The 14005-nt window shown below is 43.6% G+C and overlaps 1 protein-coding gene across 1 annotated transcript; it reads left to right on the top strand.

Annotated features, from left to right (window-relative positions):
• Positions 1-1380: 1380 nt before the first annotated feature.
• LOC308398896 (adhesion G-protein coupled receptor G5-like) lies at positions 1381-3996 on the top strand (the record flags this gene model as incomplete). The annotated part of the gene is made up of 5 exons (XM_080885763.1): positions 1381-1401; positions 1705-1973; positions 2054-2150; positions 2407-2536; positions 3721-3996. The coding sequence occupies exons 2-5, from the start codon at positions 1727-1729 to the stop codon at positions 3994-3996; spliced, it is 750 nt and encodes a 249-aa protein (XP_080741889.1). The 5' UTR covers positions 1381-1401; positions 1705-1726.
• Between the last annotated feature and the right edge of the window lie 10009 nt (positions 3997-14005).

The following is a 14005-nucleotide window of genomic DNA, read 5'->3' as shown; positions in this document are numbered from 1 at the left end:
TTTCATCATTTATTCCATTCATACTTTACATATTATAGTATTAAATAACATGGAATGCATTGTGTATGTGACTAAATATATAGCATATATATATGCATGTTATGCATAACATAACATGCAGTATAATTGTGTTACAGGAAAACCAGAATCTCTCCTGTCAATTCTTAAATTTGTCAACAGGAAGTGAGTAACCAGTAATCACATTTGTGATGAATAGTAACATGTGACACAAATATGTTATTTTATGAATAGGAATGATTGAGGTTCATGGTTTCAATAGGGACCTAAAAGTTGAACTGTAATTCATTGGTGGCATCTTAACTATAATGGATCTCTTTGTTTTGCTTACCAGGTTATAGTGAGGATGGCTGTGAAACACTTTGGACACGTAACCAGAGTAATGTCACCTGTTCCTGTAACCATCTCACGTACTTTGGTGTACTCCTGGTAAGACTGGACTTGTGCATTATATAAAGAGGAATTCAGGATATACAAAAACAAATATTAATACAAGAGCCATTCATTTATAGCAAAACAAACAATCATTTAAAAAAAAAACATCTACTATCTACTAGAGATGGACCGATCTGATATTACGTATCGGTCCGATACTGACCTAAATTTCTGGATCGGACATCGGAGAGAAATAAAAAATGTAATCCGATCCATTAAATATCACGAAAGCACTCCTCAAAACGTACGACATGGCGTAACTCTGCTCATAACCATAGCACGTCGGAGCAGTATGCGTCACGTGATAGAGCAGCTGTGGCGTGCGAGACCTGTCGGTGGTCTGGTTGAGCCTCGCTACCAAACCGGCATTTCATCTCCTAGAAAGTTATCCCAGAGAGAAGTAAAGCAAGTGTGTAAGTTCATCTCTGAATGTTTGTAAAGCATTCCCACCTTAAGCTTAACAACCGATATATGGAGCGACTGCCTCTCTCTCTCCCTCCCTCTCCTGTTGCTGCTTCAATCATGAAACTGATCAATGATCGGCTGATCGGCTTTTCTGTCGCGAGTCCGTCTCTCTTGTTTGTTTTTGGCCCACTTTGCACGAGAAAGAGGAAACCAGCGGCTGAACAACAGCAGCATGTTTACGCTTGATAAGCTGTTGTTAGAATTTATTTAATATTACTTTCTACACCAGGATACTTTTCTACGTAGCTGACGGCTGGTAACTGTGCAGGGGCGGATCTAGCAAAGTTTAGCCAGGGGGGCAGGTAAGAAAGGGGGTAAATCAACAAAAACATTGATAACTTTATGTAAATATGTATTTTCTCCACAGGTTTCTCCACATGTGTCAGAAAAGGACACAATAATATTGACGTATATTTCCCAAATTGGTTGTAGTGTCTCTCTTTTTGCCCTTTCCGTTGCAGTTTTGCTGTTCATCACAAATAGGTAACTTTTTTGATGATATTCTTTCAACATTCGTCAGTCATCTCCCGTCTCACATATTTAGTATCAGGCTCTTCTCACCAAACCTCTGCTCATTTCTTTCTGTCTTGTTTGTTGTTTGTTTTTGTGAATTTACATATTTATTCATTACTTTAATAAAAGGAAATACATTCTTTTCGCAACAAATTCTTTCTGGTTTATTATGTTAGTAATTCTGTCAACCATCCCATCCTTCTTCTTGATATGGCTTTCTTCAATGACATGACCACTAAATTTGCCACTTACTCTGTCTCCATTGTCTAACAGAACACTCAGACTAGATGTTTCTATGAAGGTCCACATCAATCTTGCAATTTCTCTCATCATCCTCAACCTGCACTTCCTGCTAAGTTCCACAGTGGCAGCAGTGCCCCCCACTGGGGTCTGTTTATACATGGCTCTTGTCCTTCACTATTCTCTGCTGACCACTTTTAGCTGGATGGCTGTGGAAGGATTCCACCTCTACCTTCTCTTAGTCAAAGTCTTCAACATCTATATCAAGAGATACCTGCTCAAACTCAGTGTGGTGGGATGGGGTGAGTGGAGCCATTTAAGCAGGAAGCTGTTATTATCAGTCACATAACATTTAAGTGACTGCTCGGTTCTTGTGTTTCAGGAGTTCCTGCGATCATTGTGTCAGTGGTGGTGATCATAGACAGAGGTTTTTATGGTCCTGCTGTTGTGGACAACTATAACTCCAACAGCACTGCAATGTAAGGAACAAATGTGATTGCATGTAACACCTCAACATAATTAAACTGTTTTGTATGTGCATTGGAGTTTCTGATAATACAATACAATAAAAGCTTAAAAAGGGAAAGGCATACAATCCTATTTAACCTAACATGTAATCTCACAATTTGACTCTGAATCTCAGTAGTTCCACCTACATGCACTCTTACTATGTGACTCTAAATCACCTGGGCAGGTGAGAGATTAAAATATGAACTGTAATCACTTTCTTTGTAGATGTTATATAACTAATGACACGGTGAAGGTGTTGACTACAGTTGTGCTGTTCGGCTTGGTGTTCCTCTTTAACGTGATCCTATTTGTGACAACTCTCTGGCATATTTTGATTCTCCGCCGTGTCAAAGAGGTATGGGTTAATCTTTAAATCTTTATAATGCATCTTGAAAAGTTTATGAATCTCCACATTTTTCTCATCGGCAATCCCTTTGAAAAGGCCACAAGGAACACGTGTTAAACATTCAGTAGCATCTTTATTTTAAAGGTAAATAAAGTGAAAGTGGGTTACCAGTCATTTAGTTTTTCTGATAAACATTTATCCATCTTCTAGTACATTTCTAAATTGTGTAATGGGTTAGGTATAAACTATTCCTGAGTGTAAATGCTCATCCTTGTGTATTCCTATCGATTTTCTGTCCTTAGTAATATTGCCTGATTACTGTAACCTGTGTTTAATGTGTCAGCTAATCACACATGTTGTTTTCCTAGTGTTTAGTGTTGATTTTCCCATGTTTGACTTTTTTGGAACAGTTTGGAATATGTTTTTTCCCTGCTTCTCACTGAGAATATTTGCCTCAAAGGATACCTTCCAGTGTAATGGCCACTGCCTATCTTGTGCCTAAATTAGTTTTTTACTCCTTAGCCATAAAAGGCTGATGGGGTACTGACATCACCCTGTTGGGCACATAGCCAGAGAGGTGGATGGCATGGACACCCAAGTTTGTGAATGCCAAAATTCAATAATGGGGTGACATTGGGTTTTGAAATTGGCACTGTAGGTGTAGCTACTAAAAATCTTGGACAAGTTCAAACCCTGGTGACACTGACCTCAATGTCAGAGCTCAGCCTTTCTAAAAATCACTTAGGATTTACAACTTTATACCATAGGTGTATCTACCAGGAGGCTGATGGGTAGCACTGGAATCGTATAGTATTTGTATAATTTTACTGTTTTTTACTTACTACCGCTGTGTGCGAGATACCTCTTCCTTGTGTCAAAGTGCTTGCTTGTATGTTATCAACTTCCATTTAGCATGCTGTATGAGCGAATGAAAGAGTCTAAAGATAATACACAAACTGAAAGAGATGTGATCTCATTCACTAGACAGGAGGCAGTTTTAGTGGTTACTGTTCAAACACATTTAAAAGTCATGTTAGCTTCAAGAGCACAATTTTACATAAGCTGAATAAGAGACATGCTTTCCCTGATGAGATAAGAATAGTGACAACGAGTTATAAAACAGATTTCAAGTTCTCATGCTGCTTGTCAGATGTTCTATAATGGGATGTTTCATTTTATGCTTGGCAAATCAGTTTGGACAGCGCAACCGTGACCGTGCCAAGAAAGATATTTGTACCCTGCTGGGAGTCATCACTCTGCTCGGCATTACCTGGGGCCTGGTCTTCTTCTCTTTTGGCCATCTGACCACTCCTGGCCTCTACCTCTTCTGCATCCTGAACTCATTGCAAGGTCTGCATAACCTGCTGAAAGATGAAATACTTGCTTTCAATTTTGCCATGAATGTTTGTAAAGTGTATGAACGAACTGTAACCAGGCACAGTCTTTACTACTTTCTCTCCTTTGTGTGATGCAGGTTTCTTTATATTCCTGTGGTTTGCGATGTCACTGAGAAAGACTAAAAATCCCCGTGCTATGCCAACCAGTGAAATGGCTACAACAAGCAAGTAGTTTGAACAACTACCAACTCATCAAGAAGCTCCCATGTTTGTGTAGTTTATAGGTAATACTGTAAGATGTTCCTACTAACATGTGCTTTCATTATTAATAATATGTCATGAAAAGAAGTGTAGCAAATCCAAATGCAGACTCCAGAAGCAGACGTAATGAAACGAAAAACAAGCCTTATGTGGCTGATTTAAAGCCAAAAGAATGAATCAAAACACTCAGGTCAACAATGAACATCATGCTGTTGTAAGAAAGTTGTAAAGTTTTTGCCTTGCAGGACGAATATAAGCTTACATAAGTGATATTAATCAAGGTTCTATATAATGTGATTTACATTAGTAATACTGTTAATAGGCTACATGTATAAATATACATCAGTGTAGGGTTTCTTTTCTCAGCTGTCACAAATTGGAAGATTCAGGAATTTATTTTACACTAACTGATTCCATATGTTCCTTAGTAATGAAGTGATGATTTTTACTGGTTGTTCTCATTCATATGACTTGCACGAATTACCACAACAAGAGCATTCTGGAGTAAACCAATATATCCCATATGGAAAAGAAATAGTAAAAACTTATATGATTTACTCATGAAAGTGGCCACTTTCTCATTACTTTCATATATTGTTTTAGTAAGTATCCAAAACATACAAGTTTCATTATATAATTTTTCAAGGGATCTTATATCTGTTTTCACTCTTGTATGCTTTTCATACAAGTTTCACACAAGACAGATACAAACTTTATAAGATTTATATATATCTTTTCCAAGGAGTCTAGAATAAGTGTCGCCAGATGTATCAATTTTCTTCTCCTAATTATTATTATAAACCTTTCCTTGATATGATGACGTTTTCCACTGAGGTCAAGAAAAATACACCTTCTGCATTGCCTACTGATGTGATTTGGTTTTGGAAAGTACCTCACCTGGTGCTGGTTTAGTCCTTTGTAGTGTCCTTTGTACATCTGAACGAGCATTGTTAATTCACTAAATGCTGTGACATTAATATCAACAATAAAAGAAAATTAAAATTGTTTATGTAACATGTTTGTCAAGGGTGTAAGTGTGTGGCAGGCAGAGGTGTGGATCCAAAACACATGACTCTGCAACACAGAACAATGGCTTTAAAGCTGGTGAAAAGGGCAACAAAAACAAAAGGCAAAAATACCAAAGTAAACTGTACCAGACGTAAAATAAACTCACTCACTATAAGCTGAACTGAAGGGAAACAATGAGGATCTTCAAGGTTCAAAACACTCAGTAAACTACAAAATCTGAAGTTTTGTTTCATTTCATTCCAGTTTCAACAGGTGGCGTACCTGCTGCTTCTAGGCACTCCGAGGTGTCAGGAAATCTATTTTTGTTAACCAGAGTAAATTGTAATTAATGAATTAATGTTTTATTGACATTACCACTTCTATATATTTAACCTTTATTTATACAGGTTGTCCCAATAACATTCACGATTTACAAGAGGGCTCTGTTTCAGACATACAGATTGTAATTACACCCATGTGTAAAAGAAAACAGTACCCTATATCTCATTATTTTTGCTGCAGATTGTGAAGCCCAATACAACACTGGAATCAAAAGTGTAATCAAGTAAATATGATATAGAAATTTGAATAGTATTTAAATACATTATTCAAATGATTAGAAGCATATAGATGAAAGAAAGAGAGATACTGCTGGGTGAGCTCCATTCACTCACATCATCAGAGAGTGTTATTTATGTATTACTCACATTATTTATTGTATATTGCCTTGGTGCCACTGGGTTTTAGCATGTCTCAATGTCTCACACATTGATGCCATTGAACAGCCGGATTATTTTATCTCAGGAAGTTGGGGGGAAGCAGACAATTCAACAGGAACAGTCTTTTGTCTCTTCAACCACTGTAAGAGGTAGCAAGGAAGTGTGAACTTTTCTTTGGGAGAAGACCAAAGGTGTAAAAACTGCCTTTTGTTTATCTCAGGATGGCTAAAACATACCCTCTTAGATGAACCTTGGCTAGATGTAGAACAAGCACTTTGCAATAATCTAGAGATCTCAGACCTACCATTTATCAGCTCATACATCCAACGACATGAATGCTTTAAAAGCATCAACATCAGCTCTTCTCTGACAGCATGGTGGGAGTTTCTAAAATTTCTAAAAAGCGTCTTCATTAATCCCATGCAAACGTACACCTATCTGGAACAACCCTGACATATTACAAAACAATAATATGATAAACTTTTCAGATTGGAGTGGTAAAGGAATCAAATATTTAGAACATATACTAAAAGGAACAGAATTTATTTCATTTGACGGACTAGTTGCACAATATGGGATCAACAAGAAAAGATTTTTAGAATATCAACAGATTAAATCCATAGTAAAAAAGAAATTTAAACCGGGTCAAGTTGAACTACAAACACCACCAAGTGTGGTTCAATTTCTTACTCTTAAACCCCCCAAATTACTATCCAAAATATACAGAATGCTTTCTAAAACAGATGAATCAATATCACTTCCTATTGCAAAATGGGAAGCAGATTTATCAGTTAACTTAGACCAAAACTTCTGGTCTCAGATTTGCTTAAAAACCTTTCATCTAATTAGAAATCCCAGTCTTCAATTAATTCAATACAAAATATTACATAGAGTGCACTATACAGGTCATCGGATGTTCAAGATGGGCTTTACGTCTACCAGCAACTGCTCACACTGCCAAACCAATTCACCGGACAATTATATCCACGCTCTTTGGTTCTGTCCACCAGTTCAGAAGTTTTGGCGTGAGATATGTGAAGACTTATCGAAGTGTCTGAAATGTAACATTCCAACTTCCCCCTTAGTGTGTTTGTTGGGCAGCTTAGATAATGTCACTTCAGAAAAGAATATCGCCCATATGGTTTTCACTGCCCTATGCATAGCCAAGAAAACAGTCCTCATGAACTGGAAAAATAAAAATAATCTTAATTCTAACCAATATAGAAATTATCTATTAGATTACATTAGTCTTGATACAGCCTCTGCCACCACATCAGATCAATTGCTCTGGGCTCCTTTGATCAGCTCCATCACCTAGAGGGGGTGGGGGGTCATAGTTTGGTCCCGCCTTCACTGTTGTGATTGGTGTGGGGGTAGGGACAGGCTTAGGGCGTCGGGGGGGTCCCCGGAGGCATCTTCCGTGGGGGGCTCAACCCGGGGTAGCGGTCATGTCCGGTTAGGGGCTCTGTTGGCTCTCAGGTGACTGATTCCTCACGGCTGCGTGCAGCAGGGCTAGGGGAGGGTCTGTGCTGACGGACGTGGGTTACTGACCTGGTAGCCTGGCTGCCCCTGGGTGGGTCCGGGATGGGCGTGAGGTTCTGGGGGTGCTCCGTCTCTGGGCTGGGGCCCGGGCCTCGGGGGCTTGGGTCCTGGTTGGTGTGTTGCCGGGGTTGTGGGCGGGTGGGTGCATGGGGGCCCAGCCCTGGAGCAGGGTGCCGCCGGTGCATCGAGCCACCTGGGGGGCTCTTCAACTGGTGGGGAAGATTGTCACATCTTGCAGGAGCTTTCCTCTCCTCAGGGGCTCTCTCTGCAGGAGGGGGAGATACAGGAGAGGTGGAGGAAGATCTCAGCCTGGGTGTTTATTGTCTTATGTAGTCTGGAAGATGAGTGGATGGTGGGGTGGGTGCAGTTTTCTCTGCGGTGGGGTTGGGTGGACTGTCCAGGGCTCTGTGGGGCCGGGAGGCACTGCTGCGCTGGGCCCCGGTCTGGATGGGCCTGGGCCCCCTTTTCCTGGTGGGTCACGGAGTATGGGGGTGCCTACTGGGGTCAGCGGGGGAGCTGGCCCCAGGGAGGGGTCACTTGCCCCTCCCTTCCTTCCCTCCCCATCTCCAGCTGCCTCCCTCTTCCCGCTCCACCACAACCACCCACACATGCAGGACCTTGGAGTAGGGGTATGTCACCAGGGTGCAGAGGAGGCTAACCCCCCCCCCCCCCCCCCCCCTCTGTCCCCTTCTGGCTGCCTCTGCCTCAATTTTATCCCACAACTTAGACATTCACATTACTCACACTCTCATTACACATACATATAGGATCTTGGGGGTGGGCACGATACACGGAATCCAAAGTACCATCAGGGTGTACACCCCACCCCTGGCGTCGTTGCCCACCTCTCAAGGTTAAATACACGTAGACATTGAGGGCTAGCAGGAGGGACCATGCGCTTACCTGCTGCTCTCTGGCAGGTAGCTCCATGCCCTCCTGGGTTTTAAATGCACCTTAGAACACACATGCATCAACACTACAATGAGTGGGTGGAGGGAGGTTTGGAGTCTTCTCTCACTCCCATTCTCTGCGACCTGCTGGAGCAGGGGGGCTAGGAGGAGGAGTTGGCCGTCCGACTGCGGTCTGGAGTGTGGAGCCTTCCTGCTGCTGCGGAGTCGGGGCGGTCTGCCTCCCCCCACCGCAGGGAAAAGGGTAACACCACCTGGGTCTGGGTGCAGTTCCCCCCTCCAGGGGCAAGGGTACCTAGACCCGGTTTGTAGAGTACGCTTGGGGAGTGTGATCGTGTGTACAGCGTCTCTTTATGTCTGTCTCCACGTTGGTTGAGTGTGGAGTAAGTGCATATGAGAGCATGAGGGTGGGAATGGATGTTTGTGTCTGTGTGTGCCTGTATGTCTGTGTCTATATGTCAGGTTGGGTGTCAGGCGCCACCTCTCTGGGGACATCTCAGGCCCTCCAAGGTTTGGAGGCCTATCTCCCCCTACCACCACTTCCCCTGCCAGTGGCGGACTCCCTCAGACATCGGTGCGTTGGTGGTTCTTTGTGTCCGGGGATGGGCATCCAGGTACACACCGGCTCACTCCTTGGCGGCCGCTTATCGGGGCCTGGAGCCTGGGGCTCGCTCGGGCCACTTCGGAGGTGGGGTGCCCCCGGCCTCTCGGCCTGGGGCTCGGTCACTCAGGCACGGCTGGCTGCCGGCGGAGCTCACGGGCGCGTCACTGCAACTCCCCCTGGCTTCTGCTCCGAGGCTGCTGAGTGAGCCCTCATCTGGGACTTTCCTCAGCTCTTGCTGGGACAGTGGCGCGGCTGCCCCTCTGTTGGTCTTCCTTGGTCTCTTGTGTTCTGGGGGCCTCTGGATGTCTGGAGTTTTGATCTCCTCCATACCTGCTTCATGCCCTGGAGGACGGGGCTGTGGCCCCCCCACACCCTCTAGCAGATCATTACATGAAGGAACCTTTAAAAAAAAAACAAACAAGCGCGTCCATGCTCACAGGTGTACACACGGGTGATCACACCCACAAACTACACCCTTTTTGGCTCCTACCTCAAAGCACACTGTGTTCTGTTGATCTTATGTGCTGCACAATAATGTTTAACATTTAGTATTTACTGTCATATTCCCATATATCATTGTGATGTTGTTTATTCTATTACTCTTGTTCTCTTCTGCTTGTTTTCTTTTTTCTTTCTCAGCAGGTGATCCAGGTGATTGATATATGCATTTTTTTTTCTGCTCATTCTGTTGGTTTATGTCTTTTGCCCTTCTCCCCGTCCCTCTTCTCAGCTGTTTCTCTTTCCCTCTTTCTTTCTCCCCTTCTTTCCCCCAGTCAAGTCTGTCCTGTATTCAGTAAGTGAAAATAAAATAAACAATAAAAGGTGAATCAAATGGACCATTACGGCAAGGCTGGGATGGTCAGTTTGGTAAAGTAAATCCGTTGGGCATCTTTCTTTGCCTTTAGACAACAATTCTGATGGCAAAAGAGCCGTCATGTGGTTATTGTTCATGTGTCCAACAGCAGAGGGGAAGAAACTGTTCTTGTGGCGAGAGGTTCTGGTGCGAATGGACCGGAGCCTCCTGCCTGAGGGGAGCAGGTCAAACAGACTGTGTCCAGGGTGAGAAGGGTCAGCTGAGATCCGGGCTGCACGCCGCAGTGTCCTGGAGGTGTACAGGTCCTGCAGAGATGGGAGTCTGCAGCCAATCACCTTCTCAGCAGAGCGCACAACACGCTGCAGTCTCTGTTTGTCCCTGATAGTGGCTCCAGTGTACCACACGGTGATGGAGGAGGTGAGGATGGACTCGATGATTGCAGTGTAGAATTGCATCATCGTCCGTGTTGGCAGGTTGAATTTCTTCAGCTGCCTCAGGAAGTACATCCTCTGCTGGGCTTTCTTGATGACGGAGGTGATGGTGGGCTCCCACTTCAGGTCCTGGGTGATGGTGGTACCCAGGAAGCGGAATGAGTCCACAGAGGTGATGGGGGTGTCAGTCAGGATGATGGGGGGGAGTGGGGCTGTGTGCTTCCTGAAGTCCACAATAATCTCCACTGTCTTCTGGGCATTCAGCACCAGGTTGTTGTGGCTGCACCAAGACACCAGACGTTCAACCTCCCTCCTGTAGGCAGACTCGTCCCCGTCCGAGATGAGCCCAATGACGGTGGTGTCATCTGCGAACTTGATTAGCTTGACAGACTGGTGGGTGGAGGTGCAGCAGTTGGTGTACAGGGAGAAGAGCAGAGGAGAAAGAACACAGCCCTGAGGGGAGCCGGTGCTGATGGTCCAGGAGTCCGAGACATTCTTTCCCAGCCTCACGTGCTGCTTCCTGTCCGTCAGGAAGTCAGTGATCCACCGGCAGATGGGATCAGGCACATTCATCTGGGAAAGCTTGCCTCGGAGATGGTCTGGAAGGATGGTGTTGAAGGCAGAGCTGAAGTCCACAAACAGGATCCTGGAGTAGGTTCCTGGGGAGTCCAGATGCTGCAGGATGAAGTGTAGGGCCATGTTGATGGCGTCGTCTACAGACCTGTTGGCTCTATATGCAAACTGCAGGGGGTCCAGGAGGGGGGCCGTGAGGGTCTTGAGATGGGAGAGAACTAGGCGCTCAAATGACTTCATGACCACAGATGTCAGAGCCACGGGTCTGTAGTCATTTAGTCCAGTGATCCTAGGTTTCTTGGGGACAGGGATTATGGTAGAGGACTTGAAGCAGGCAGGCACATGACATGCCTGCAGTGAGGAGTTGAAGATGCCAGAAAACACTGGGGCCAGCTCGTTTGCACAGTGTCTGAGGGTGGCAGGAGACACACCGTCTGGGCCGGGAGCTTTCCGAGCATTCAGACTCCTAAACTGCTTCCTCACATCTGCTTCATGAATATGAAGAGTTGTGGTCGGAGGAGGTGGTGTGAAATCCTCTTTTGTGTGGGGTGAGGGGGCGGGTGTTGCAGGTGAACAGTTTGAAGGTGGTGATGGCTCTATGGAGGGGGGAGAGGTGGGGGAATGAGTGTCCAAAGTGCCTCTATTGTTGGGGTCGTTGGAGGTGTGAAGGCTGCCTGATGGCTCGTCAAAACGACAGTAGAAGTCGTTAAGGGTGTTGGCTAAGAGCAAGTCATCAGTGGAGTGGGGGGTTTTAGGCTTGTAGTTTGTAATATTCCTAAAACCTTTCCACACAGAGGCCGAGTCATTCTCTGAGATCTGCTGCTGCATCTTCTCAGAGTGCTGATGTTTGGCAATGTCCACTTCTTTAGCACTGCTGTTATGTTGCAGGTCAAATTGATCCACTTTAAAAGTTAAATAAAAGTGCAGGTTTAAGGGTTCAGATGTGTCAAAAGCTAATGTGAGACATATTTCACCACAAACAAACAAACACACACTCCCTATTGACCTCTTGCAAAAATAGGGTTGTTTTGACTTTTGATGGGACCCTTTTCCCCTTGTGTGGGCAAACTCCACCTACACTTAGTGGAAACTCACCAGGAAAGGAGCAAACCATATAGAGTTTTACAAAATGAGCAGCAGATGTAAACAGCTGACAGCCATGGAGGCTTTGATCACAGAAGAGGAGGATGTGTCTAAAGATAAAGACCATGTTGAGGTTGCTGCTATTCAGGTAGTCTTGTTCATTTTGTTAAATTGGAAGGAGCTGGATAAAATGCATTTACATGTGTTCTAGGGGTGTGTGTGTGGGGACTGGTAACAAATGGGTCCAAAACAGAAGGATAGGAAAACAGAGGTGTTTAGTAAATAAAATAGTTTTTATTATAGATAATCTTAACTAGAAGAGCCGGCAAGGCCGTTCTTCCAATTACACTAGAAAAAGAAAGAAGGTCGCAACAACAAAGAACACAACCAAACAAAAAACTCGACATCACGAGGAGGAACTTCCAGGGGCCCACAGGCCCATCATGTCACTACCAGCAGCTAGCTTTACTGCGGCTGAGGCCCACAAGCTCACACTACTCACATGAAGCAGCTACACTCCCCACTACTCCCCACTGCTCCCACTACTCCACACCATAGGCTCTCTTCTGACACAATCTGGAGACACCAGAGAATACCACCCTGCCTCATCCAGTTCATCCCCAACTTCTATGACCTCAGAGAGGTGATTGCTGACTGGGCCCAGGTGGTAAACAAGCCCAATGAACAGCAGCTGTGTCCTGGGAAGAGAGAAGAGTGAGAGAGAGACAGAGGGGTGGCGCAAGAGAGGAGGCGGCAGAGAGAACACCACACTCACACAAGAGTAGTTTCAGGAGGCCCGTAACACATGGATATACATGAATATATCCTCGCTCGGGTCTGTAGGTCAAAGGATACATCAACTTTCAGTCTGTGGGATAATGGTGTGCAGATAAATACTGGAATATCGATTCCTCCGATACCAGATATTTATTCTCTAGAATTGATTCTCATTTTAAAATATTCACATTTTAATAATTTAGGGTACATTTATACTTTAACATTAACGGAAAAACAGTGAAAAGTAGTTATATTATCGGGTTCATCGGAATGATTGACAGAAGCTACTTGACAAACCTGTCACGGTGATATGTAAAATACAGCTGTATAAATGCGTCACAGCTCACGTGTGCTTCCAGGTGCAGCGGGAGAAAACGTGGAGCTGGAAGCACGCGTGTAGCTGAATTTGGAAAGTGTTGACGTTCTGTTGACATTTAAACAACAGGGACTTCCTCGTATGATAAATATTACAGAATCCCATTTGTTCAAATTTACATTCACAAATATGGTTATGAAATTAGTAATTAGTAAATAAATACATGCTACAGTACATAGCTGTATTAGTTTACCTTGGGGGTCATATGTGTGTCCCTGCCATCACATGGATTCAGTTGGACTAGATTTAGTCAGGTAAAGATGTAGCGTAGAGCATTTAAAGAGCATTACGTAGGTTGGGTATCATTAAAATATATGCAGTAGCTGTAAGCTACAACTCATAATATTTCATACATAAGATAGATCAATATAACCTGTATTGATAAAATGTTTCTCAGTTGTTTTATGATTTTCAATCAGTCACACTCATTTTTCATTTGAAAATTTAGGTACTTACTTTTCATGTTTTTTTATTTCTTGTATAATAATTCTTTCTAATTAATAAGAACAAGAAGTCTGATGTCTTTTATTCATTACAAAAGGTATACATTATAGTATACTGTATCATCGATGCCATCCTGAATTTTACTTGCTATCAGATCGGAATAGAAATCAGTATTGCACGTCACTGGCAGCCAGAGAGCAGCAGGCGATAGAGATGCTTTGGGTTTGTTTAGGGGAGCTGTTAGGTGTCCATGTTTTTCAACTGGTATTTCTTTCTATATTTTTTTTCTGTTTTGCAACACAGATTCTCTTTGGGGTTGCATAAGGAAGGTTGTCTGGTGTTTAAAAAACTCTAACAGCTCAAACACAGCTGGCGAATGACAAGGGACAAGCCATAAATGGTTTGTCCAACCTGAAAAGAGAAGAGAGTAGTAGAGATAGATATATGTTGATAGTTCCGCCTCTTGTTTCAGATAGTTTACATGTCATTTTATGAACTTGGCAGGAATCTTTCCAAGCGGAGCAGGTTTACTCATTTGCATTTTTCCTGCTGTCACATCAGGTGTGTTCTGGATTGTTTTCAGGTGAAATCATTTCTACAA

This window comes from Rhamphochromis sp. 'chilingali', assembly GCF_963969265.1.
Source record: "Rhamphochromis sp. 'chilingali' genome assembly, chromosome: 6".
Lineage (NCBI taxonomy): Eukaryota > Metazoa > Chordata > Actinopteri > Cichliformes > Cichlidae > Rhamphochromis > Rhamphochromis sp. 'chilingali'.
Note: the sequence above shows the minus strand (reverse complement) of the source record. Positions and strands in the feature narration are given on the sequence as shown.